The 25,194-nt window shown below is 41.2% G+C and overlaps 1 protein-coding gene across 1 annotated transcript in view; it reads left to right on the forward strand.

The window, feature by feature from the left end:
- The first annotated feature begins 1,018 nt into the window (after positions 1 to 1,018).
- Positions 1,019 to 25,194, forward strand: part of Sntb1 (syntrophin beta 1) — a 264,253-nt gene continuing 240,077 nt past the window's right edge. The window contains exons 1-2 of the mRNA XM_029469797.2: positions 1,019 to 1,154; positions 1,499 to 2,290. Of these exons, the coding sequence (XP_029325657.1) occupies positions 1,723 to 2,290 (568 nt within the window). The 5' untranslated portion in view covers positions 1,019 to 1,154; positions 1,499 to 1,722. The remainder of the gene's footprint in view (positions 1,155 to 1,498; positions 2,291 to 25,194) is intronic.

The following is a 25,194-nucleotide window of genomic DNA, read 5'->3' on the forward strand; positions in this document are numbered from 1 at the left end:
TGTTAGTTCCCTGGCTAACCCAGTTCAACAGGAAGGACTAAAGAACTCCCTGGGCTCCTGTGCCTGTTGTGGGCAGATTTACATGAAAAAAAAATGAAGATTTTTTTTTGAAGTATAGAAAGTTAAAACTTATAGGAGCAGGACAGTGGCACACCCTGTGTGAGCTGTAGTGACTTCAGTTTCTCAAGAAAGTCTCAAGTATTTTCATTGAGTTCTGTAATCCCTGCCAGGGACTTCACGGGGATTCCTGTGAGTTTTTAAGTATCCTTGATTAAGTAAGTCTGGAAAGAACTAGAGCTGTTTGCTGCAAATACCCATCACAGTGGGGTGATGACATGCATGTTACAGAAGACCCTCTTCCTACTGGCGTCTTATCAGGAGCTTCACCTTCCAGAATTAACAGATTATGCGTTTTATTTTGTCATCTGGAGAAAGGAGAGAGCGCGCAGCAGGAAGACCAGTAAGTCTTAACACAGTTTAAGTGAACTATGTGGGACCTGCTTAGCAGAACTCTGGGATGTCCAGCCATGGCTTGGGTTACAGTTAAGGTGGCATTTCCTGATTGGCCTAGGAACGGAACCAAGAGTTACAATGCCATCACCTTGGGCCAGAGCAGCTTAAGAGCCAAACAAGCAGTTTTCAGGGAACTTGGAGAACAAACCTATTCTTAGTTTTTAAAGAAGACATTTCCTATATGGAATCTGAGAACGAAGGAGGGAGCCCTGAGAAGCATTCGGGCTGGCACGGGGATGGGGTTGGGGGAAGTATGGAGCAACGCAAAGAGCAGACACTGAGTTAGACACTGTGTTCTGCAGATGAGGCAGACAGTGCCCCGTTGAAATTCAGGGTAGGTACTGAAAGAAAGCCCTCTTGTCTTCAAACTCCCCAAAAGATGCCTTGCATTGACTTAGAGGCTAGGGATACTTGTCTTGATGAGGCTTCATTCTATGTTCTTGTGACAGTTTTCCCCTGACTTCTGGCACAGCCTAGGATCTCTCTCTGCAGTTTCCTTCCCAGAGTCCTGGGGTGGGGGTGGAGGAAGACTGAGTTGAGGCAGCGAAGATCTGGTTTGAGAAAGACTTGGATCTTCAAACACCTGCGGGAGGAGAGAGGGGAGTTGACTCAAGAGGATAGAGTGAGCATACCTACTAAAGGTGAGTGTGGAAACCCGCCGAAAATAGAGGGTTGAGAAGAAAAGGGGGTGGCGGTGGGGTTGGGGTAGTGGTTCGTGACCCGGTAGGTTTGGGGGAGCTGCGGCAAGGTGCGGCTGAGAACTGAGGCACCCGGGTCTGAGCCAGCACGACGTGGGAGTGTGACGCTGCAGTGGCGAACAGGTGAGCGGCTGGGGCTCCGGGTCCCCGCCCTTGCCTCCTCCTACCGATTCTCTACAGCACTTGGCCGCTCCGCAGCTCCTAGGCTCCTCTCGGTTTGGGGTTTTGCAACTGGCAGCTGGCTTTTTTCCCTCCTCCCCTGTCGAGGGCTCTCCGTCTTCTTTTAGGTTGCTCCACCCCGCCCAGGATCAGGCGAGGGGGAACAAGCCCCGCCGCTGCCAACTGGCGCCCGGCGCAGCCGCGAACACCGGGAGTGGAGTCCGGGGTCTGAGCGCGCGCTGCCAGGCATCTGCTTCTTCAGTGCCTCGGTTACCTAAGTCCTCCCATCCTCACCCCTTCTCTACTTTTCCCCCCGTTTGCAATCACATGGCATTTTAAGAATGCTGGAAAGATGGCGGTAGCGGCAGCGGCTGTGGCTGCGCCGGCTGGCGGTGGAGGCGCCCGGGCGCAGCGGAGCGGACTGCTGGAAGTTTTGGTGCGGGATCGCTGGCATAAAGTTCTGGTGAACTTGAGCGAGGACGCCCTGGTGTTGAGCTGCGAGGAGGGCGCTGCGGCGTACAACGGCGTAGGGACTGCCACCAATGGTTCGTTCTGCAGGGGCTCCGGGACCGGGCACCCGGGCACCGGTGTAGCTCAAGCCCCGGACTCTCCCGCCGGGGTCCGCACCGCCTTCACCGACCTCCCGGAGCAGGTGCCTGAATCCATCTCAAACCAGAAGAGGGGCGTGAAGGTGCTGAAGCAGGAGCTGGGCGGGCTGGGCATTAGCATCAAAGGGGGCAAGGAAAACAAGATGCCCATACTCATCAGCAAGATCTTCAAGGGGCTGGCAGCGGATCAGACCCAAGCCCTGTATGTGGGCGATGCCATCCTGTCGGTGAACGGAGCAGACCTGCGGGACGCCACCCACGACGAGGCAGTGCAGGCGTTGAAGCGAGCAGGCAAGGAAGTGCTGCTGGAAGGTAAGGGGTTAACCCTGCGCCGGCCTTATCCCGCAGTTCCACTCACTCTTCTGTGCATCAGCACACTCACACTCACCGGCCACTTGCCCCAAGCCCTAGAACCCCACAGTGCCTGTGTTTTGCAAAAGAAGTGGCAGGACTTTCTTTTTTGACAACTTTTTACTACCTGGGGGCAAACTCATCTTCACTTTGGCCCTGACCCAGGGCGCTGTACTAAAACACTGGAGTGCCTGGGTTTTCCTGGCTTGGATGAGGTGCTTTAGTGCACTGGTGTAGGAAGTTTCATACTTATCGGTACACGTGGTTTCATATTTTTATCTGAGGACAATCCAGATGTAATTTGGAGTCTGGGAAATGGACCGGGAAATGGAGAGTGGACGGAATTTGCCTCTGCCCACATTGCAAAGCAGGGCCACTGACTCTAGGCAGCTCTAGTACTTTTCTACTTTGGCAAAAATTTTCACAGCCTAGGCAATCCAGCTGTGAAGACCTGAGAGGTAAATAAATAAATAATAAAATAATCAAAAAATAAAAAATAAAAGCCAGAGAGAGGTGGCAGTATTTGAATGCTAAAACTCAGCCACCCGTTCCTGCTTCCCTTCCCTCCAGCACCGGAGAGAGTCCAGGACGCTGTGCAGCTTTGCGTAGTGCCAAAGGCTGGGAAAGATGTTGCCGATTTAGGCACAAGTTCACTTCCACTGCAGGGTGTTCAGCCGGTCAGTCCAGATTCCAGGTTCCTCTGGGTGGAGAGCTGGTGAAGTGTTTTCTTTTTTCTGCTCGCTCGTGTCTCCTGGAGAAGTGTGAGATCCAGTCTGCATTTGTAAACAGATTTCCCTGCCCATGAATATGAAGAACTTTCGAAACTCTCTCTGAAAATCTGGTGTCTTCAACTCTATAATCATCCAATGGGTATAGACTAGGAAGTACCAGTTTGGATGTGGCAATATGGGGGTGGGGATGGGGGACTGAGCGTTTCCTTTGCCCCAGCTCTGGTTTTCTGTCTTTGTAACTCTTTGTACACACTTTGGCTGGCACTCACACTGTGTGATAATTTCATCGATTTTTCTCAGCTTCTTCCTAACTACAGATTGAGTTGTTCAGAGATCCTTTATTTGGATAGGGGGCTCTCCGGAGCTTGTATCCCTCAGTGACATGCATGCAGGGTGAGGGAGTAAATGAACTCAGCTACTGAGACACTATTCCAACCTAGACTTTATAACGTGGTGATTGACTTAAGCCCTTAAACTAAAGTGTAATCAGTTCCCTGTTCACCCAACTGTCCTGCTGGTGTGTGACTCGGGAAGCCAATTTGCTTGGCATGTGACAGCAAATGAAAACTACTGGCAATATGTGTCTGCATCCTAACCTGGAACACAAAGGGGCTTTTTTATTTATTTTATTTTGATTTATCTAGAAGATTTGTGATGTCTTCATATTTAATTCACTGCCCATGAATCCAGAACCTAGAAGGCTATTTGGTTTGGCTTGATGATTAACATAAGTAAAGAGGAGAAAAATTCTTAATCAAGAATGTGTTAGTTTGGGTGACAAGGGACAGGTAGGATCTTGTGAGAGTGTAGCTTGGACTATAAACTTCTGGGTACCTGCTCAGTTTGTAATCAATACTGAAAATGCAGATGGAAGGGGTGACAAATAATCATATTTTACTTCAGGCATGCCCTTTACTACATCCCTTCTTCCTGTCTCTGATTATTTCATGAATTTAATGAATAATAACTTGCCAAGGACATTAAGAAACAACCTGGAGTTGAAAATGATCTTAGAAAAAGGAGTGTGTGTGTGTGTGTGTATGTGTATGTATATATATATGTGTATGCGTATGTATATGTATGTATGTATATATATGAGTATATATGTGTATGTGTGTATGTATATGTGTGTATGTATGTGTATATGTATGTGTGTATGTATATGTATGTATGTGTGTATATGTGTGTATGTATATATGTGTGTATGAGACAGAGCATGTATGTATGTATATGTGTGTATGTATATGTATGTGTGTATGTATATATGTGTGTGTATGTATGTGAGTATGTATGTATGTGTATGTGTGTGTATGTGTGTGTGTATGTGTGTGTGTGTGTGTGTGTGTGTGTGTGTGTGTGTGTGTGTGTAAGAAAGGGTCATGTACTTCTTAAAGAGTGACCAGAAAATGAGTTCTGTAAAAAGCTCTCTAGAGACATCCTAAAGAACACTGCATCATGCTTTGCAGTTAGGACATCTGGAGGAGACCTGGGCATCCCTAGCTCAACTTTTCAATTATTGTCTGCTAGTTAGTGATGCTATGAAGGAAGGTATGACTTCAAACAGTATCCCGTCTTCTCACCACATCTTCTCACCTTTACACCCTCACCTAGCTAGAGATGTTGCCTAATGATTTGCACATTCTAGGCAAATATTCTACCACCGAAATTCATTCTCAGGCACCAAACTCAGTGTCTCTTATTTGAAACCAAGTGTTTATTGTCCTCTGTGGTCCTCGCTGATGTGGGAGTGGTCACATACCATCAGCTCAAACATCATAACCCTCCCTCTTGTCATTTAGCATAAAGCAAAGATTCCCCGTGAGGAGACTTGTTAGAGCCACCTCCACAGCGTTTTACATTCTCATAACCTAGCACAATCTCAGTGTCTTCTGCAAAGTACAAATAAGGAAAATGTTACCTCTTTACATCATAGGGGGTGACCTTGTACAACTGCGCACTAAGAATATAAGAATGCTGGTACTCAGCTTCAATAAAATTGACAAGAAATGCCCTGCTTAAAGTGGGCAATCTGCTCCTCTTATTGAAGTTGTTAGTTCTTAATTAGAATTCCTTGGAAAAGGAATTATTTTGACTCTCAATTTCTGATATCACCATCTATCTGCCCATCTATATCTATCATCCATAATCTACCATCTATAATCTATCTAGTTATCTACCTATCTATCTACTATCTATCTGTCTATCCATCTATCTGCATCAAAATACCAACGCTGGAAGACAAGCCCTTCAGAAGCCCTGGGAGTTAACCATATCCTGGAGAGAGAGACTTAGCTAACATTTCTTGAGCATTCTGCTTGTGCCAGGCTCTGTTTTCATCTGCTTGGCAACTCCATGAGGCCAATACTGTTGTTGTTGTTCTCTTTCCTATTGAGGAAACAAAAGCATTATGTTATCTACCTAGAGCCACAATAACATAGCTAGAAGGTATGAAGTCTATCTGATGTCCCAGCTCAACTATCCTCCATGTAAGGCCTAGCCCAAGCTTCACCAGGCTTCCATGTTGTTGAACCAGCTGAAGTTGCTGGGCTCCTGATACCTTCCCCCACTTCTTAAATATGGTAAAGTGTCTGAGGCAGCCCTAAGCAGGAAACAGGTTGTGTGGTTTACTCAGATGGGAGGGACATGAAGAAGGACAGGGCTTTATAAATCAAATGTAATAAACATCTGACTATCAAAACAAAGCTACTACAGAGAGAGCAGAACTCCTCAGGACAGCATTGAACACATGGCCAATCAGGAGTGCAAGTTCCCATTCTAATTTAAATTGCAAATCAGCCACAGCAAGTAAGCTAATGTGTTAATTTGTTAACCAAGTACTCATTAAAATTAAGATCAGAAAATTTTGTATTCTCATTTTAAAGAGAGAAAGCAGATATCTCATAGGAAGCCATGTAAATATGGAACCCTATAATTCTAAAATATATCACTCACACAGTGTGACCAAAACCCTGTGTTGTTGGATAGGACATGACTCTGTGTGTGTGTGTGTGTGTGTGTGTGTGTGTGTGTGTGTGTGTGTGAAAGCAAGAGAGAGTTCAACATCAACTCTCTTCCTCAATGACTCTCCCCCATAGTTTTCAAGACCAAGTCTCAATCTCTCTGAACCTTGGACTCACTAATCTGTTTGACTGGCCAGCCAGGAAGTCCCAGCCAGCTGGAACCCTCATGGCTCTGCTTTCCCAGCAGTGGGATGGCAGAAGTGTTCTGCCCATCCCCAGCTGTTTATATGGGCACTGGGAAACTGAACTCAGGGCCTCATCCTTACAGGCAAGCAGTTTGCCAACTGAAGTATCTCCTCAGCCTTTCTCTTCAATGAATTAGTAAAATAGTAATGAAATGTATCAGCATGTTTGTAGCAGATACAATAACAAAATTAATTCACCCATAATTTTACCAAGATAGAGGGGCTAAGTTTTCTGAAAGACTGGTATTAAAGTGTGGAGGGGTGGATGGAAATACCTCTTGTTGAAGAGGTCCCTGTGGAACGGGACTGAGACTCTAAGAAGAAAGAGGAGGATAGTTATGCACAAGAATTGTGTGCAGAGGCTCCTCTGGCAGCTCTGCTTTCAAGTGCACTGAATACAGAGGGCCTTTGGGAAATCACTCTGTAATCTCCACTACCTCTCTGTAATCCCGCCTCTCTCTCTGTAATCCCGCCTCTCTCTCTGTAATCCCGCCTCTCTCTCTCTGTAATCCTGCCTCTCTCTCTGTAATCCCGCCTCTCTCTCTGTAATCCCGCCTCTCTCTCTGTAATCCCGCCTCTCTCTCTGTAATCCCGCCTCTCTCTCTGTAATCCCACCTCTCTCTCTGTAATCCCGCCTCTCTCTCTGTAATCCCGCCTCTCTCTCTGTAATCCCGCCTCTCTCTCTGTAATCCCGCCTCTCTGTAATCCCGCCTCTCTCTCTGTAATCCCGCCTCTCTCTCTGTAATCCCGCCTCTCTCTCTGTAATCCCTCCTCTCTGTAATCCCGCCTCTCTGTAATCCCGCCTCTCTGTAATCCCTCCTCTCTGTAATCCCGCCTCTCTGTAATCCCGCCTCTCTGTAATCCCGCCTCTCTGTAATCCTGCCTCTCAGTAACACCTCCCCCCTCTTAATCCCTCCTCTGGTGATAAGGACAAACTTGGTGGGACAGGAAGACTGGGTTAAAGTAGGTGGTGACTCTTATGGGAAAGTTGGAAAAGAATCCAAAACTTTAGGAGTTTTGCTTTGTTAAGTGTAGTGGTTTGGTGGAGAATGCCCCCCATGTTCATATAGTTGGTGAAAATGTTTTACAGAAAGATTGGTAGGTGTGGCATTGTTACAGGAACCGTGTCACTGGAGGCAGAATTTGAGATTTCAAAAGTCTGCTTCATTCCTAGTTAATTCTCTCTCTGTGTCGTGCCTGTGGATTAGATGTGAGTTCTTAGCTTCTGCTCCAATTCTATGCCTACCTGCCTATTCCCGTATTCCCCCAGCATGGTGTTCATGGGCTCCTCCTCTGAAACTGTAAGCAAGACCTCAAATAGAATGTATTATTTTATAAGTGCTTCAGTCCTTATGAAGGACTTCACAGCATTAGAAAAGTAACTAAGATGTTAAGATTGTACAGCCTTATAACTTAGCTCATTATCTTGAACACTTAATGAGTATACTATAGTTCTTTGGATATCATTGGTTTTTGGTTTGTTTTGGGTTTTTGTTGTTGTTGTTGTTGTTGTTGTTATTGGGGGAGGTTGGTTTGATTATTTTTTCCTTTGAATTCACAACTGAAGATGGAGAGGCATGTAAGGTATCATTTAGGACTCAGAAAATTCTTCTACTTGAATGACTACCCAGGGTATCTGTGATCCTTGGTTCCCATAACTAAATGCCAGCCATGTGGCACTAGACTTGATTACTAAAATGTCTCTGTGCATTTCTGACTGCAACTAGAAAGGGTCTGTGGGACATCTTCTTCCTGGAGAATCAGCTCTTTAAGAGTGCTCACACTATCCTATCACTTAACAGTGCTTAACCTTTCTGAAATTTCTTGACCCATGCAGCAGTGGGCAACCTATACATGACAAGGTGCCAGGCACCCTTCTTAGCACTTTATGTGGATTAACACAGATCCTCACAATAAACTGATACTATTAATAACCCTGTTTTACAGTTATGTGTCTTGCAGAGGAGGCACAATGACTTAGTGCTGAATCGCATTTGAACAAGGCTTTGCAGCTTTTGATCTCATAAACAGCCTTAGGAGATAAGCAGATTAGGTATGATTCAGCCCCAAGTCATTGATTAGGAGAGTGAAGTTGCAAGAGGTGCAAAGACGGTTTTAATTAGGTCTTCCGATTTCTTACCTGCTATCTTGTTGCTAATAAGTTACAAGAGGACCTGATGAATTAAGAACACAGATTTATAATATCATTAGGTTTTAAAGAGCAATTTTTCTTTTCACATGTATCTGTGTGCCACTATTCATGGACAGAGGTCAGAAGACATCTTGCAGGATGTCTGTTCTCATCTTCATGTTATCCGCCTTGGCTTTAGATAGCTCTATCTGCTTGTTCATCTTGCCAAGCCCAAACTTATAACCTTACAACTTTAATAAAAGATGTACTTCTTTTTTATTTTATGAGTACATGTGTTTAGCCTGCATGTATGGGTGATTAGCCTGTATGTATTATGTATGTATATTCCATGTACTTGCTTGATGTGTAGAGAGTCTATAGGATGTTGGATGTCCCAGAACTCATGTTAGAGACTTTTGTGAGCTATGTATTATAGGAACTGAACCAGTTCTCTATAATAAGAGTGCACACTCTTAACTCTTTTGAGCCATTTCTTCCGTCCCAAATTTTACCATCTTTTTTTAAAACCAGAAGTCTATGGTGTATCTACTGGAGCTAAAACTAGGTATATCTGTGTGCTTTGCATTCAGAAGGTCTCAGAGAGAATCTGTCTCTTTGTCTTTCTGGAAACCACCCATATGCATGGCCTCTGGACCTCCCTGTTTCTCAGTGACTCTCATAGCAGTTCTTCCCACAAGGCCCATGACATTTCTGCCTTCATCCACTTCAAACATACTTCTGACTGTCTGGTTATGCCAAGGTGATTCCTGAAGACCTCCCTGTTTTCAGGTCAACTGTTGGCAACCTTAATTCCTCCTTTGATCCTCTTTGCCACATCTGGTAACTTGTTCACAGGCTCTGCAGATGAGGATGGGAGCATCTTTGAAGAAGGGCATTGTTCTTCTGATCAGATTAATTTTCTGAGGTTGCACTGTGGGAGAATATCCAGATAGCCTTTTGAGAATGTCTTTTCACTTTTGGAAATAATCCCTTTCTCCATCACTGCAACAGAAATTTGCATTCATTTGCATATTTATCCCCTAACAACTAGTTTACTAGAAACAGATAGAGTCAATGCAGATTCTTACAGGGAGAACAACTGCTTGTCTTCAAGCCACCATGAGATACTGTAGTAGCTCATGACAAAACCACCTAAGACTATCCTTAGAGAGGGCTGCACAAGGCAAATGTTTGAAGAGCCTGCCCTACACACACACACACACACACACACACACACACACACACACACACACACACAAAGAGAGAATACAAGTTCAGAGTATGATCTTTAGACTATAGAGATGACCAAGAGTCAGGAAATTGTAGAAATTTGGATAAACTTCTTTAAGCAGGAGGTTATAAAGGCTTTAAATGACTAAACTAGCTTCCATGTTCCACCCATAAGTACTGAAGCTCTGCTTTTCCATCTTAAATATACCTATGAGAGTTCTTCCAAGCAAGGCCTAGGTTAGTAAAGTGGCTTGGCTCACACCATGAATTTATAATGGGGTCAACCTTCAATGGATAGTTGAACTGACATTAAAAATCCCCTCTATAGGCTAGAAAGATAGCTCAGTGATAAAGAGCACTGATTGTTCTTCCAAAGGTCCTGAGTTCAATTCCCAGCCACTTGGTGGCTCATGACCATCTGTAATGGGATCTGATGCCCTCTTCTGCTGTGTCTGAAGACAGCTATAGAGTGTTCATATAAATAAAATAATTTTTTTAAAAAAAAAATCCCACTCTAGTTCCTTAGGAAGAACCAGAAATTGTGAAGAATGTTGACTTGCCTTGTAAGTGGTGGAGTTTCTAAGTTGATTATATGAACAGTTGTTCATCTCAACCTGGTGCACAAGAAATTATGCTCTGGCAGAAGAAAGCTAAGGCGATGTCAGCCATGATCTCTGATTACAGGGACCTAAAGTAATCAAGCTGTTGGTAGTTGGATGTCACATGGCTGGGATTAGTTATAACAACTTGCCAGAATTTCAATCAAAAGCAGGGTGACAGAAGAATAGTGCCTATCACACTTTGGGCTATTAAAACGTGTTAAATAAGAATAACAGGAGGGTAGATGGGTAGAAAGGAAAGGGAACAGGAAAAAGGGAAGGAGAAAGAGGAGAGAGACAGAGCAAGGAGAGAGGGGGAAGGAGGGAGGGAACTTGGGGTAGTAGTTAACCCTTTGCCCACCACTCACACTGCTATGTTACAGCAAATAACACTCTACCTAGTTCCAAACACAATGAAGGAGTGTCTTTATGGGCCAGAGAGCTCTTACTCAACACAGACCAATCTCAACAGACAGCTGAAGACCATAGAGGCAGATATGGTCTTAAATGTAATAGGCAAATACAATTAATCTTTTAATGTCCTATTTATAACCACTTTTCTCTCCCTACCCTCTGTGCGGGTCTCATGAGTCAGAATATGTAAGAAGACTTTTGACCTGGGAAGATGAGATGTCCACTCGGGTATTTTCACTGCTTCTTTTTTAAGCTCCCGTGTCAGCCTTAGGATTCAGACCATATTCCTTTATGAAGCTGACGGGAGCAGCTCTTCCATCCCTTGCTTCTGCAGCAGTGGGTGATGTTCTTCATGTTCAGCTATGTGTTTTAGCAGTCACCCCATGGAGTTTGTATTAAAAATAGCTCACCGCACCACAGCTTTGTGTTTGTGAAAGGCATCTTGCCGGAGCTTCCAGTGGTCTGCTTAGTGAAGGAAAATTATTCTCCAACAGCTACTGGCCTACTAAGCATTCTATTTTAAATGATGCATTTCAGAGCAGTTAATGTTAAAGAAAAGCCAGAAGTTCCCTTGCATTTATACCCAGCGTTTTATATACCAAACCTCATTACCCACTTCACTGGCCCTGATCTATAATAGTACTTGCCTTTAGCTCTGGCCTGCAGAGTGAGAGCTAAGCGGAAATATATATTACTCACAGTGAAATCAAAGTCCTAACAGACCCATGTAAATGAGCCTCACTCTCAAATGGGCTAGACACAAGAAAGGAAAGTCCCAGATTCAGAGTGCCTGTCATGGAAAATTAAAAGACGACCTATGCTTAAGCTCAGTATAAAAAATAAAATAAAAAACAACAACAACAACAAAACCCCTACTGCTCATCCTGTGACTTAAACGGTCACTCTTAGCATTCTGAGAAGTGTGGGAAGATTTGTCTAAAACTTGACTGGTGGCTGAGTGTTTCTGTGCTTAAAGGCAGTTTGTTTGTGTCAGTGTTCTGTGGGCTCTTTCTCTCTCTCACTTATTTCTCTCTGCAGTGGGTAGCTTGGAGGGTGGGTCTTGGGTTTACTCTGTCTAGGTTTTTAAATTCGTATCCTAACTGCTTTTTAGCATTCTGAGCCCAGTCAAGTTACTTAACAATGCATCTCAATTTTTTTTTCTCCATCAGTAGTAATATTTGCTCTTTGGTTTTTCACGCAGAGTAAAGTGCATCTATATGAAAAGCAGTTAGCCCATTGCCTGGAGCTTCAGAAAGAGCAAATGACTGCTAATTGAAGTCACATGGCATCCTTATCTATGTAGTATTTTCAGATAGAATTCAACAATCTAAGTTAAATAGTTTCATTATGTGCCAGATAAATTCTGTTGCAAGTATAAAGAACAAGTGGCCAGTGTGAATAGATGCCTAGCAAGAGTTTATACTTTAAAGGTACCCAAGAGGTGATCTCACATAAATTCCCATGCTTGATACCTTTTAGTAATTTCACATTTTCCATCAACCAGTGTACTGTACAGGCTGTTGTGGTTTGGGGTGGGCAACTGTGGGATCTGCATTAGAACTCTGACTTACAGCACTATGCAGGAACACATAGAGAGAAGAGTTTTGTAAAGAGAATGCCAGCAACACAGCAAAAGTCAGAATTTTATGGCTCAGAGGCTAAAAGCACTGGCTGCTTATTCTTCCAGAGAGTCCTGAGTTCAATTCCCAGCAACCACATGGTGACTCACAACCATCTGTAATGGGATACAATGCCCTCTTCTGGTGTCTGAAGACAGTGACAGTGTATGCATGTGAGTGAAATAAATCAAAAAAAAAAAAAACAAAAACAAAAAAAACCAAAAAAACCAGAATATTTTATTTTATTACTGAAGAGAAACTAAAAGTTTATTTTGCTGAAACTTAAAATTTATGTAACTGTTTTATGCAAATTTTATATAAGTGTACTTATATCACTGCTATATATTTTTGTTTTTCATTCTCTTAGCTATTGGATCCAAGAGGCTACCCAATAGTGATGAATCATGTTTGTGTTTCTGTAAGAAAGAAAGGATGATCTAAAATGAGTTATGTAGGGTAGATGTCTGCTGGAAATCCTCACACCAAGGGTCTTTCCTTTCTTTCCTTGGTAAGAAGTGAAAGAATCCCATACCATAGAGAGCGATGGCAATGAAATTGGCTAATCTCAAATTTGGTACTTATAAAAGACTGTTGCCTTTGAGGTTCTGAGCACCAAACCAGATCAAATACATATTTAGATTTGATTTTACAATGTCAATGTTGTTACCTGCTTGAAAAATATTCATGCAGATGATGTAAAGGTTGGGTGGTCCTAGATGAGTGACCAAAGTAGTGTAAATAGTCTCTAGAAGAACCAGGTTGCCACACAAACACCTGGTGACTTGAAGACACAAGAGACGGATGCCAAGGTATCTTCTCAAGGTCAGCAACACTATGAGAAAGAGCCATTGGAAGTTATTGAATCTGATCCGTAATAAATATAAAGCAGCATCAAAATAATGAAATTTTAGTCATAGAGGTAATTTTGCTGAGTTGGAGATAATGTGTGCTGTTCTAAATTAATTTTACATTTTATTTAGCATTCAAACTAACATCTCATTGTGTCATTTTCATATATATTTATTGCTGTGATTTTGCTCATATTTCACAATTCTTTCCCTTCCATCTCCCCTCCTGCCTGTTTCTACCCTCCTCCTAAATGGACCCATTCTGTTTTTATTCTATATGTATGTACAGATGTATGTATGTGTAGCAGTATGTATGTATAACTGTATGTATGCATACATGAATTCATTCATGCATACATGGTCAACAGATTCTGCATAGGAGAGGTGTTGTATGACAATTATCTTCCTGAGTCTCAATATTTTGCTTAATGAGATAAACTCCAGTTACATGCAGATGACATTTCATTAATCTTCAGACTAGTACAACTCCAGTGTGTGTGTGTATGTGTGTGTGTGTGTGTGTGTGTGTGTGTGTGTGTACACTATATTTTCTTCTAGGCTGATTTTTTTAAATGGGCTCTTCATGGTAGAATTATTGAAATTGTATATACTGTTTTTCGAAAACAGAACATTTTATAAAGGAAATTATTATTATTAGTAGTAGTAGTAGTATTACATATGTCTCCTATAAAATAATAATTTTAAATGGCAAGATAGTTGGTCTCACAATACAACTTACATAATGGCCAAACAAGTGATTAAGGACATCAGAAGCTGAAAGGAACCTATCAGAGAAGAGGAAATAGTAAGCTGCAAAGCCAATGAAGAGAAGGTAGTGGTGATTATTTGGCTATTTGCTGCCTTGTGTTCTAAACACTGCCATCTGAAACATTCTTTCATCTGCAAAGAAAATCCAGGTTAATGAGTTTTCTCTTTCCTTGGCAATATTCTTAGGCTTCCTTTCTGTTCTCTGCTTCGTTTTTAGAAAAAAATTTTAGTTAAAATAATTCCTGCTTATAGCATCCCTTTACCTCCTCTTCCCCACAGACCTTCTTGACTAAAATGTTAGTATCTATCCCAGGTTTTCAGATTGTTAAAATGTAGCAGTAGTGGAGGTGATTTAGTGCAAGCATATCTGCTTCAAAATCCCCAGTAATGGATCTGATTGCTGTTTCTTGATGGAGCCGTCTTAGGCACTAAGGACCAAACTGATCAGTGTTTAGAAAATTGTGATCATGCCAATAGTGGTCCGCTTTCTCCCTGGAGCCCCAACTCTCTGACTTGTCTCTTCTGGGCTTGGTGCAAGAGCATCCAGGATTCTCAGGTTGCCCTTATCTTTCCCTCCTGTCTGCCCCTGGACACCCTGACCCACACTTTCCCCTGAACAATTTTGACTTTACAGTTTCTATGTATGAAACTATCTATCATTGATCCTTTTAAGCTTTACGTAGTTTTTACTTTGCCTTGGAGATTTTGCTCATCAATTTTCCAAGTCGTCTATGGCTGTTAGACAGCCAAAGCCATTCATGGGCATGTGCTCTAAGGTACACCTTCTTAAGTAGTGTGTCACAACTGTCTCAATCATGTTATTGAATGCGGGGGTTGTGAAGATCTGAATGTACAATAGTCCCAAATTAATTGCACCCAATATGTCAAGAAATGAGGTGTTTCTCTGGTGCTTGCCATCTTGCATCATGGAACTTCACTGGCCCCTTGGTTCTCACGCCTACAACATGAACACTTTGCAGTGAACATGCCATAGAACTTTGCAAACCTGGCTAACGCTGGATAAAAAGCTTCATCTCAGATTGGAGACTATTCTATCCTATGACTCAGAGAGTTATCATTGTACACAGTTTTCTGCTCTTACAGAAGTTTCATGGTAGCCTTACAGGAAGTAAAATACTTGAGAATTTTCCTACCACCATTGCTCAGCGTGACTGTTTCAAATTAGTGCATCTTTGCATCATGTTGTGTTAAATTGTTCAATTTCAAAAATTGAGTTGCTGACCTCAGTTTTGTAGCAATTCTTAAATGAATTTTGACTTGAGATTAGGAGAGAATTTTAACAGTTCCTGAAATGACTCTAAAAATACTCCTGCCATTTTGTACTATGTATTCATGCAAATTAGCATCCTTGGCATTGGTGATTATAAATATCCATCAATATGTGAAAAATGTTGAAGATGTTTTATGTCCTGCAGTATCAAATATTCAGGAAATATTTAATTCTTTATGTGAACAATCCATCTCAATAGGGGGCAAGCTTGCTTTCACCTTCAATAAGTGGTGAAATTGAAGTATACCAATAATTATTTTATTTTTAAGATTTAATCTTATTTTTATTTGTATGCATATGTTCACAATATGAACTCCCTGCCTGCAGAGGCCAGAAGAGAGCATCAGATCCCCTGGAATTGGAGTTAGAGTTAGAGGTGGTTACATAGTGCCCAATATAGATTCTGAGAACTAAACTCGGGTCGTCTGGAAGAGCAGCAATCACTCTTATCTGCCACATCTATTTTGTTTAATAATACAGTCTATATATTTTATTATCAGTAAATATTTAAGTCCTATACTTACTTTATATATATATACTTACTATATATATATATATATATATATATATATATATATATATATATACAGAGCTGTATAGTCAATTCACAATAGTGTCATGAAATATTTTAAAATTCTGAGGAAATATCTTTCTAGATACTGTTCAAACTCCAAATTTGACTTTCCAACATTAGTCTGTCACATTCCTTCTGTGGTGTGAGATCTGGACAGAGCTAGGTTTATCTGCAGCATCAGTGAGTAAAGGATACAGGCATGGTGTGAAAGGCATAGAAACCAGTGTTGGGCATGAGGATGCCAGTGCCCAACAGAATGACAAGGCTTGAAAAGGTGGGCACCACTCAGAGTGTACTAATATTTTAGGACACAAATGCTTATTCTTTAGGGCTTGAATCTCAAATAATAAACAAAATTGGCAATATGTTAGGGGAAGTTCAGAGAGAGTTAAATATTTGAAATAAAACCAAAGAACCCAAGTGTAAGGACACTGTTTACAGAAACATCATGACTGCCAACCTATGTCTCCAATCTAGAGCTTGCTCCTGTGTGACTCCTTGGCATTTCTCCTTCTCCATTTCTTTGCTGTCTATGTGTGGAAAGCCTATGTAGTTGAATGCTGGGCCTTCTGTATTGACTCACTAAAAAACATGATTTTTGTCATCATCTTCATGAGTTTTTTTATTCCTCAGTCCCCCTGCTTTTCTTTCTATCTGTGCCCTGACACACTAGAGCATTGCTATGCCCTTATCTGTAACTCTTACATTGACTTTTTCCATCTGAAATTTCAAAACAATTTTCTTGTTCTCTGATTGCCCCCTTTCTATATAGCATCTCGTGTTATTTTGTAGGTGAAATAGCTTTGCTTGTCTCTCAGAGAATTTTAACAATATTTTCAAATACCTTTTTGTTTGAGCTAATAGTCCCTCAGTGCTCTTGGAATTCTTTTCTATGGCCTCAATTTTGAGTGTGCAGTGGCACCTAACTTTCATATGTGTTTCATTTTTGTGAACTGCAAGAGTCAGAATCTGAGATCAAATTAAACCCAAGAACTTTATATATATATATATATATATATATATATATGTATATATATATGTGTATGTATATACACACATATATATACATGTATATATAACATTATATATGTATATATACACATATAAAACATTATATATAATGCATATTGTATATTATATTATTATATTACATAGCTATATTATATAACATATACAATATATTTTTAAGGACTCGGGTCCTATTCTATTCCTAGTATTTCCTATGATTATATACTTATAGATATAATATAAATATATATGTCTATATATAAAATAAAAAATATAAATATATAATCATAATAAATATAAAATAAAATTATGCATGTAAATATATATAATTACACACATACACACACACATATATGATGCTAGGAATAGAGTAGGATCTGAGTCCTTAAAGGGAATAAACAAATGATATCCACACTGAGCCACTTAGGCCCCTGGAACTCAACATAGTCTGACTGATGTCTTAGGAATCTGGGTTAAACTCACCATTCATCTTCTCGGTAAGGCATATGCTGCTGAAACATTATTCTAGCTAGCATCACTGTGAGGTTCGTGTGTATTCTCAATAAAGGCAGTCTCCGGGGTACAGCACTGCAGGCATTCCCAGCCAGATGACATATTCTGAATGCAGAGGAGGCAGCGCACTAACTTGGGGCTTCATCACAATCTTTTCCTAATCTAATAAAAATGTATCCACGGAAACTGTCACTAGTGCTTAGGTTGCGTTGGTAGTTGATCGTACAGCTCCTGTGTGCTGACGATATGGGAGCAGGGGGAGTTGGGCTAAAAGGCGATACTATGTCCATCAAGATTTCTCAATATGTCTTAAAGATTGCTTGATGGCCACATGGTCAAATAAATTTAAAGACTAGTATAAGTGGCCCAAAATATTGCCTTGCAGGACTTCCCAGTTATAGTAGAACTTGGTCTCAGTTTCAGTACTAGTGATGTTTTGGGTGGATAGGTTTTGATTCGGAGGTGTCATCTGTACTCGAGGTGTCGTCTATGTATTATTGGATGTTTAGTACAAAGCCTGGCTTGTAGCTACAAATGCCATCCTTTTCTACTAGGCCTAACAAACCAAAGTGTCTCCAAGTGCTGCCATATATCTTCTTAAGGCACTAAAATTGACCTCTTGCACTGGTTCCAAATTCTGGTCAACACTTGCAAAGTTCCTGGGAAGCTTTAAAATCCTTCTTGACTAGGTCTTTCCCAAAGGGATCTAAATTGTTGTTTGTCTGGGGCTCATTCCAGGTACCAGGAAGTTTGAAAGCTTCCCACATGACTTTGTGTGTGTGTGTGTGTGTGTGTGTGTGTGTGTGTGTGTGTATGTGTGTGTCTGTTTATCTGTCTGTCTGTATTTGTGTCTGTGTGTATGTGTGTGTTCAGGCTGAGAGACACTGACCAAATCTGTCTGTCCATGAACTGGGAAGTGGGGAAGCAATGCATAAAACAATCAGAAATGCTGGGACCTCTAGTGATTGGACGTGACAAGCTCCTGTAGAAGCTGAAGCCACTCATTGCTATGTGGACATCTGGCTTTGTGACCTTGTATCATTGGCTCACTGTCCAAGCCTTGGATTTCTCCATGGCAGCATAAGAATAGTGATGCCATTTCATAGGGCAGGATGAAAATGAATTCACCATCATAGAACTCAGTGCAGTGTCTGACCTGGGAATGGTGGTAGGGGAGGTTTAAAGAGAATGGTCATTTTTCCATAACACTTCAACATTCTGTAGTAAATTCTTGAATTGTGTGATGCCTTGGAACATTCTATGGTCTAAAGGACTTCTTGGTGTCTTTACAGTGTTCATAACATTCACCTTCCTAATAACAAATTTATCCTTCATTCTTCCAGTTTGATTCCTAAAGGCAAACTGAGTTATGTGTGAAGAAAGCCTCATTTGCTGGACATCACCCTATTACTGCTGCAACTAAATAAATTTCAGGGCCTTTTCCCTTTCACAGCATAAAATGTTACCACACTTGACCTATATTAAGATATTTTGAAGTATATATTTCTCAACAAGAAAAACAGTGTGTGAGTCATATTTACAAAAAAAAAATTTCTTTCATGTGGTTCAAAAAAGATATGAAGGATTTTTTAAAGTAATGATTTTGTTGTTGCTAGCAGCATTAAAATTCAGATTGATTCTTTGGCTGTTAATGTGTTCTAGAATCTTGTAAGTAGGATATTTTAAATCACCTGTTTTGGGCTAGTTAAAACAATGTAGGGTTTGAAGTTAAATAGACTGGGTCTCTGCTCTGCAGCTCTTTAGACCCTATCCCCAACCCCCAATTACTGAAATATTTATAATTACAATACCAAGAAGCCTAAAACACTGGAAGAGAATGCTTTCAAGCTGGAGTTGGTCCCCTGATTGGAATACTTAATACGGTGGAATCATGGGACACTCTGGTACAGCACTGTATTTCTTCTTGGGCAGCCCATGTCCTTTCTTCCCCTTAGATAGCCATTCATCTAATCTTGGAGCAGTTCGATTACATGTGGTTACTGCAAGCTCTGTGGAAAACCCCACCTGGAGTTTATCATATTTAAAGGTTTCAGAAACCTTGCGTTTGAAGGCGATAACAGCATTTCTTAATCACAGTGCCATTGGGCAAGCACAGGTGTGCTGCATATCACTCAATCTCTTTCCTGAGGACATAAGGTTGTTCTTTGAAAGAATTTGGCTCTCTCTGCATCTCTCCTCCCTCCCACCTTCTCCTTAAGCCAAAGAAGCAACCTTTCCCGGCCTTACCCCTCTGTACTCAGCAAGGTAATTCTTTTATTTTTCGTTTTAACACACTTCACCTGATCACATCGCTAAACTCATGGCACATGCTTCTCCTGCATGCATGTTTTCTGCATATTTCTGGAACACAAAAGGCTGGCTGAAAATCTTCTAGAAAGTGAAGCAGGGCTTGCAGAAATAGAAGCATATTAGTAAAAGCTGAAAAATAAACCTACAAGGAGGTTCTCCTTCCTTCCCCTAAAGTCGGTCCCCCATTAGAGTCATGGAGAACTATGGTGTGATGGACAGTTTGGTAATAAAAAGAGCAGAGAGCAGATTGCTTTCAGTTTGTACTGGCCACAAGCAAAATGCTAATCTTGAAGGAACTGTGAAAGAAAAGCAAAGGTCTTTTGTTCAGACGTGCTCCAGAAAGCCTTTTTATACTATTTATTTTAAGTTATAATATAATCACATTATTTTCCCTTCCCTCCAACCTCTCCTTGCTCTCTCTGAAGCTCATGGCATCTTTTCCTTCAATTGACTCTCCCCCCCCCCCACCCCATGTGTGTGTTCTTAAATACACAAATACTGCCTAATCAGTCCATATAATTTTACTTGTATTTATATGATCTCAGAACTGACCACTTGGTACTGGGAAGCCCATTATGCCCCACCCTACCTCCAACATTCACCAGTTGCCTGTAGGTCTCTGTCTGGGGTTGAGACTTCACGAGCTTCCCTCTTTGATGATAGCTTGTCCATTGCTGTAGCGAACCTTTTCACTTTAACTATGAGAGAAAGCCAAAACCCTCGGCTTGCTCAGGTACTCACTAAAGTTATAGCCTCAACCTACTTTCTCATCTTTTCTCTGTGGATATTTTCCTTCAGCTAACTTATTTTACTCTCATTCTGCAAACAATACACTGTAGGACTTGCTAGGGTATTTGTGCCACAGGAGGCAATTAGTTACATTTGAAGAAAACTGACATGTGAGTGTGTGTGTGTGTGTGTGTGAGAGAGAGAGAGAGAGAGAGAGAGAGAGAGAGAGACAGAGAGACAGAGAGACAGAGAGACAGAGAGAGACAGAGACAGAGAGACAGAGAGAGACAGAGACAGGGAGAGAGAGAGAGAGAGAGAGAGAGAGAGAGAGAGAGAGAGAGAGAGAGAGTGTTCTGGAGTCATTTTTAACACCACCTTCCATCACATTCTACATGCAAAGTTTCCAAATTCCAAATTCTTTAAAGAGGGAAGAACTGATTGGTCTGCCTGGTGTCAGGGTCTTGCCTTTGCCCACATAGCTATATTGGGAAAGTCAGACCCCGTAGCCACAGGATTACTCAGTCAGAACTCCCAGTATTCCCTCTTAGAAATGCTCATGGATATGACCTGCCAGCTCCTGGAATAGTTTATAGGACAGAATTCTTTGAGAGACCACAGAGAATGCAGTCGCTGGACTACCCAGCAGGTAACAAAGTGTTGGCTAATTAGTTTCCTTTGCCCTTGAAACTTGTAACAAATTGAAGACCCTGTTTCCAAAAGCTGTGAAAGGATATTTTCAGGGAAATTCCAGGCCTCTGTCAGGACGAGTAGATAGAGGAAGAAATGTTTAGAAGAAAGATAAACAGTGAGAGTTTTTTCATACAAGAATGATTGCTTTATTATGTATTTTGGTTATGGGCATTGGCATGATAATTCTATTATCTCATTATGATTTAATATAGTGTCATGAGATGGTGTAATATGAGCTGACTGAGAGCACATGCTGAAGCCCTCAACTGACACGTGAGTGAAGTCAGCCACTGAAAATGGATCAATGAGGAGTGAGACTTAAATGCCCCTGGAAAACTTAGTTTTCTATAATGTACTCAACGGGAAATCTTTTGCTGGCAGCATGTGGATTCAAAATTACCCCGGAATCTCAAAGAAGTGAGGCAACCCACAGTCCCACCCAGCTATGGTGCCTATGAACCACGTGAGTAACCAGCATCACATGATAACCCCACGTGTACACTGGCAGTAACCAACCTCTCCAGTTGGGCTTAAGACCTCCTCAACACGGTGGAAGACAGGCCTGGACACCTAGCCAATAGTGACTGGAGGAGAATCTACAACTGCCACTTTACTAAACCAGCCTAATCTCTAACAACAATATAAACATTTGTCCTTAATACCCACAGATAAATGTAACCCTCATCCCATATCAAGGAAACATCTTTTTGCATCAGATGGAGAGCACTTCCGAAAACTGACAACAAATGAAAATTCAGAGTAGGGAAGACCAGTGCCAATGGACACATCTATAAAACCCCCCTGCAGCTAAGGCTCAGAGGAAATGGAAAAGAGGGAGCAGGAGATCATAAGGCCCAGAGGGTCAGGGAGTTTGCTGTATGATTGTGTTTCCTAATGTCAGTAGCTATGCTCATACAGTCTCACCATCCTGACTATGCGTCTAACCATGAGCCGGACATCTATTGGGTTCTAGAACAATAGACATGTTAAACCTGACTGGGAAAAGCCATCAAGGCTTCAAACACACACGTATGCACACACACACACACACACACACACACAACACACAACAAACAAACAAAGCAAACAAACAAGCAAATAAACAAAAACCCTAAGGCAACTAAGAAATGCAGAGAGCAGGGGAATTAGTCTTCCCCAGTGAAAAGCACACCAGTTGTTTATCCAATATCAAATAGTCAACCCTGATCATGCATGGTCAACACACATGCAAGTAACATTATACAGATTGAGGAGGTTATAGTTACTAATAAATGTGTATACCTAGATGTGCATAAAAACAATGAAAAAAGAGGCCATGAATTTAAAAGAGAGCAAGGAGGGGGATATGGGTGGCTTTGTGGGGAAGAAGGGGAAAAGGAGAAATGTTGTATTATAATTATCACTTTTACACTTGATCTTAGCGAAAAGGCTGAGAAGCGATATGATCATAAATTTAATGACCCTAGAATAATTAGGCAAAGCTGAAGAAACATTTGCAAAGTCTTTTCAGATTAATGTACAATTAATGATTGTACATCAGTGTGTACAATAATCTGTATAATAGGCCCAGTAAGCATGAATTCTCTCCCTCTTAAACTTCCTGTGAAGATGCGTCTGGGTTTTAGAGACCTTTATGCTGAGATCTGAGTCAAAGGCAAAGGGCACCTGTTATCCTCAGTTTTCTTCATAAGTGAAAAGCAAGAGGTAAATATCATAGCGGAATGGAAAAGCAAATTGCATTTTAAATTTTTATGTTGGTTTTCCCACATGAGGCCCGCAGACTTGTTCAGCCGTACAGTTAAAACAGAGGAGACACCTAAAATGTCTACCTGAGGCTTCAACTTTTGAGTGTGTCTACTGAGTGAATATTTTCTATGTTGTTGCGTGAGAACCTGTTAAATAACATTTTTCCATTTATAGCATAGCTTCATATGCGTGATATACCTCATAATATACCATAGGTATTTATGTTTTATTTATGTTTAAATACATTCATATTTATTTACAATTATTATTGCACCTTATAAAAATGTCCTAGAGAATACATTCATTAATGAGATAAAGTTATAATTAGCATTATCCAGTTAATTTAACAGAGGATTTAAAAGCAAGAAATTAGTTCCTAAAACATAAATCTTTGTATCCACCTAATTTAACTGTCAATGGGATATAGCCCCAACAGCAAATAATTTCAGTTGTCACTGTAAATCTTTAGGGGCAACATTTCAAGGATTTGGTTATCACTAGGTGTTATGGAATGAATTGTGCCCAATCCCTAAGTAATATATTGAACTCTGATCCCTAGTCCCTCAAACGTTAAACTTAAATGGAGGAAGGCTTTCTGTAAATGCCATTAGTTAACATCTTTCTAGACTAGACTATGCCCTTAATCCAATATTACTTATGTGAAGAAGAGATTTGAACTGTAGACGTTCAGGGATGGATACCATGTGAATACATGACTAAGAGAAGATGATGAGTCTTATGCTAGCTATGGGAGGATGCCCTGTGCCCATAGTCTCTGTCAGGGAAGTAGCCCAGTGGACAACCTGCTTGTGCTTCTAGCTGACAGAGCTATGAAACTATGCATTCCGGTTGATCTGACACTGCTTTATGATACTTTGCTATTCCAACCATAGAAACAGATACCCCTGGCTAAGTCACCACACCAGTGAATAGTATAACCATGTATAGGCTGGGGGCCTCTGACCTCTACCTCCCTGAAACAGACTTTTACTTTGGAAGCTTCAAGTCCTGTTCATCGTTTGCATTGGACTTTCATACAGTCTAGGGAGACTTCATTGCAGTACAATACACATCCAGAAGGGCCTGTGGAATTGATCATAAGTCCCTGGATGAGAATGCATCCAGTCTCTGAACTTTGAAATTCAGAATAAATCACAGATCTAGTAGAGCTGCCACATTCACATTCCCTCTCTTGGTCCTTGTCCCTTGGCTTTGGTAATCCCCTCGACTTAGCGCTCAACTTGTTTGTTTGGAAAGTGGAAGAGAAGAGATTCTACAGTGTGTGATGCTGTGATTCTAAATTTAACATTCTGCAATCAGTGACGAGGTAAGGCATATGTTAGGAACATTTAGTCTGTCCTTTTTCCTTTCCACTGTCATCCATCAGCAGGTTTAAAACACAAAGCGTGCTCTGCAGCCTCAGCTGCTGGACCTCACCCTCCCTCCTCAGTCTCTGGTTCATTTCTCAAAGGAAACTACTTTGAACAGTTTCCATATTTAGCTCTTCCTGTAGTTACCACCGTCACTTTAATAATGTGCTTAGGCTACATTTCCTTGATCAACCCTAGACATTATCTCCTTGCTCTCTAACACTTGCTACTTTTAAGGGAAGAACCACTGACTCAGCAGACGTGGCTGATAGCCTGCAGGTCAACAGGTCCTATTCAGAGCACCATTCACCGTGGATATGGATTGAGCAAAAAGATTTGGCTTCAAAGGGAAGCTGGGATTAAATATTTCTGCTGGGCACAACACCAGGGAGGAAGAACTTTGCTTTAGTTTGTCAGGCTCACATTGGACCTGCATAGTTATCTCCTCTCTCTCTCCTCTCTCTCTCCTCTCTCTCTCCCTCTCTCTCTCTCCCTCTCCCCCTCTCTCTCTCTCTATATATATATATACACATATGTATATATATACATATACATGTTTATAATTATAGATATACATATTATATACGTATATAATTATAGATAGATGTATCATATATACACCTATATATGTATATAATTATAGATGTAGATGTTATATATGTATATAATTATAGATAGATAGATCATATATATAATTATATACATATATATGTATGTATATGTGTATATATATGTGTATATATATATATATATATATATGGAGAGGGAGGGAGGGAGAGAGAGAGAGAGAGAGAAAGAGAGAGAGAGAGAGAGAGAGAGAGAGAGAGAGAGAGAGAGAAAGAGAGAGAGATGGGCAGACAGGCAGATGTCATGGACACTCCTGAATGTATGATCCAGGAAATCTTTAAGATTCCCCCATCCCAAACCATCATTCCCTCTCTTGGTACACATTCCTCCTCTCAGCACCTCTCTGCTGGGTGACAGATTTACACGCTCTCCATCTTCACAGCCAGTGAGCTGCACTCTAGGTCTTTCTCTGATCACCTGAGCATGGTTTTCAAATCTGTAGGTGTTTCTCTATACCCAAGC

The sequence above is a fragment of the Mus caroli genome, unplaced genomic scaffold, assembly GCF_978045245.1.
Source record: "Mus caroli unplaced genomic scaffold, Mus_caroli_1 scaffold_16, whole genome shotgun sequence".
Classification (NCBI taxonomy): domain Eukaryota; kingdom Metazoa; phylum Chordata; class Mammalia; order Rodentia; family Muridae; genus Mus; species Mus caroli.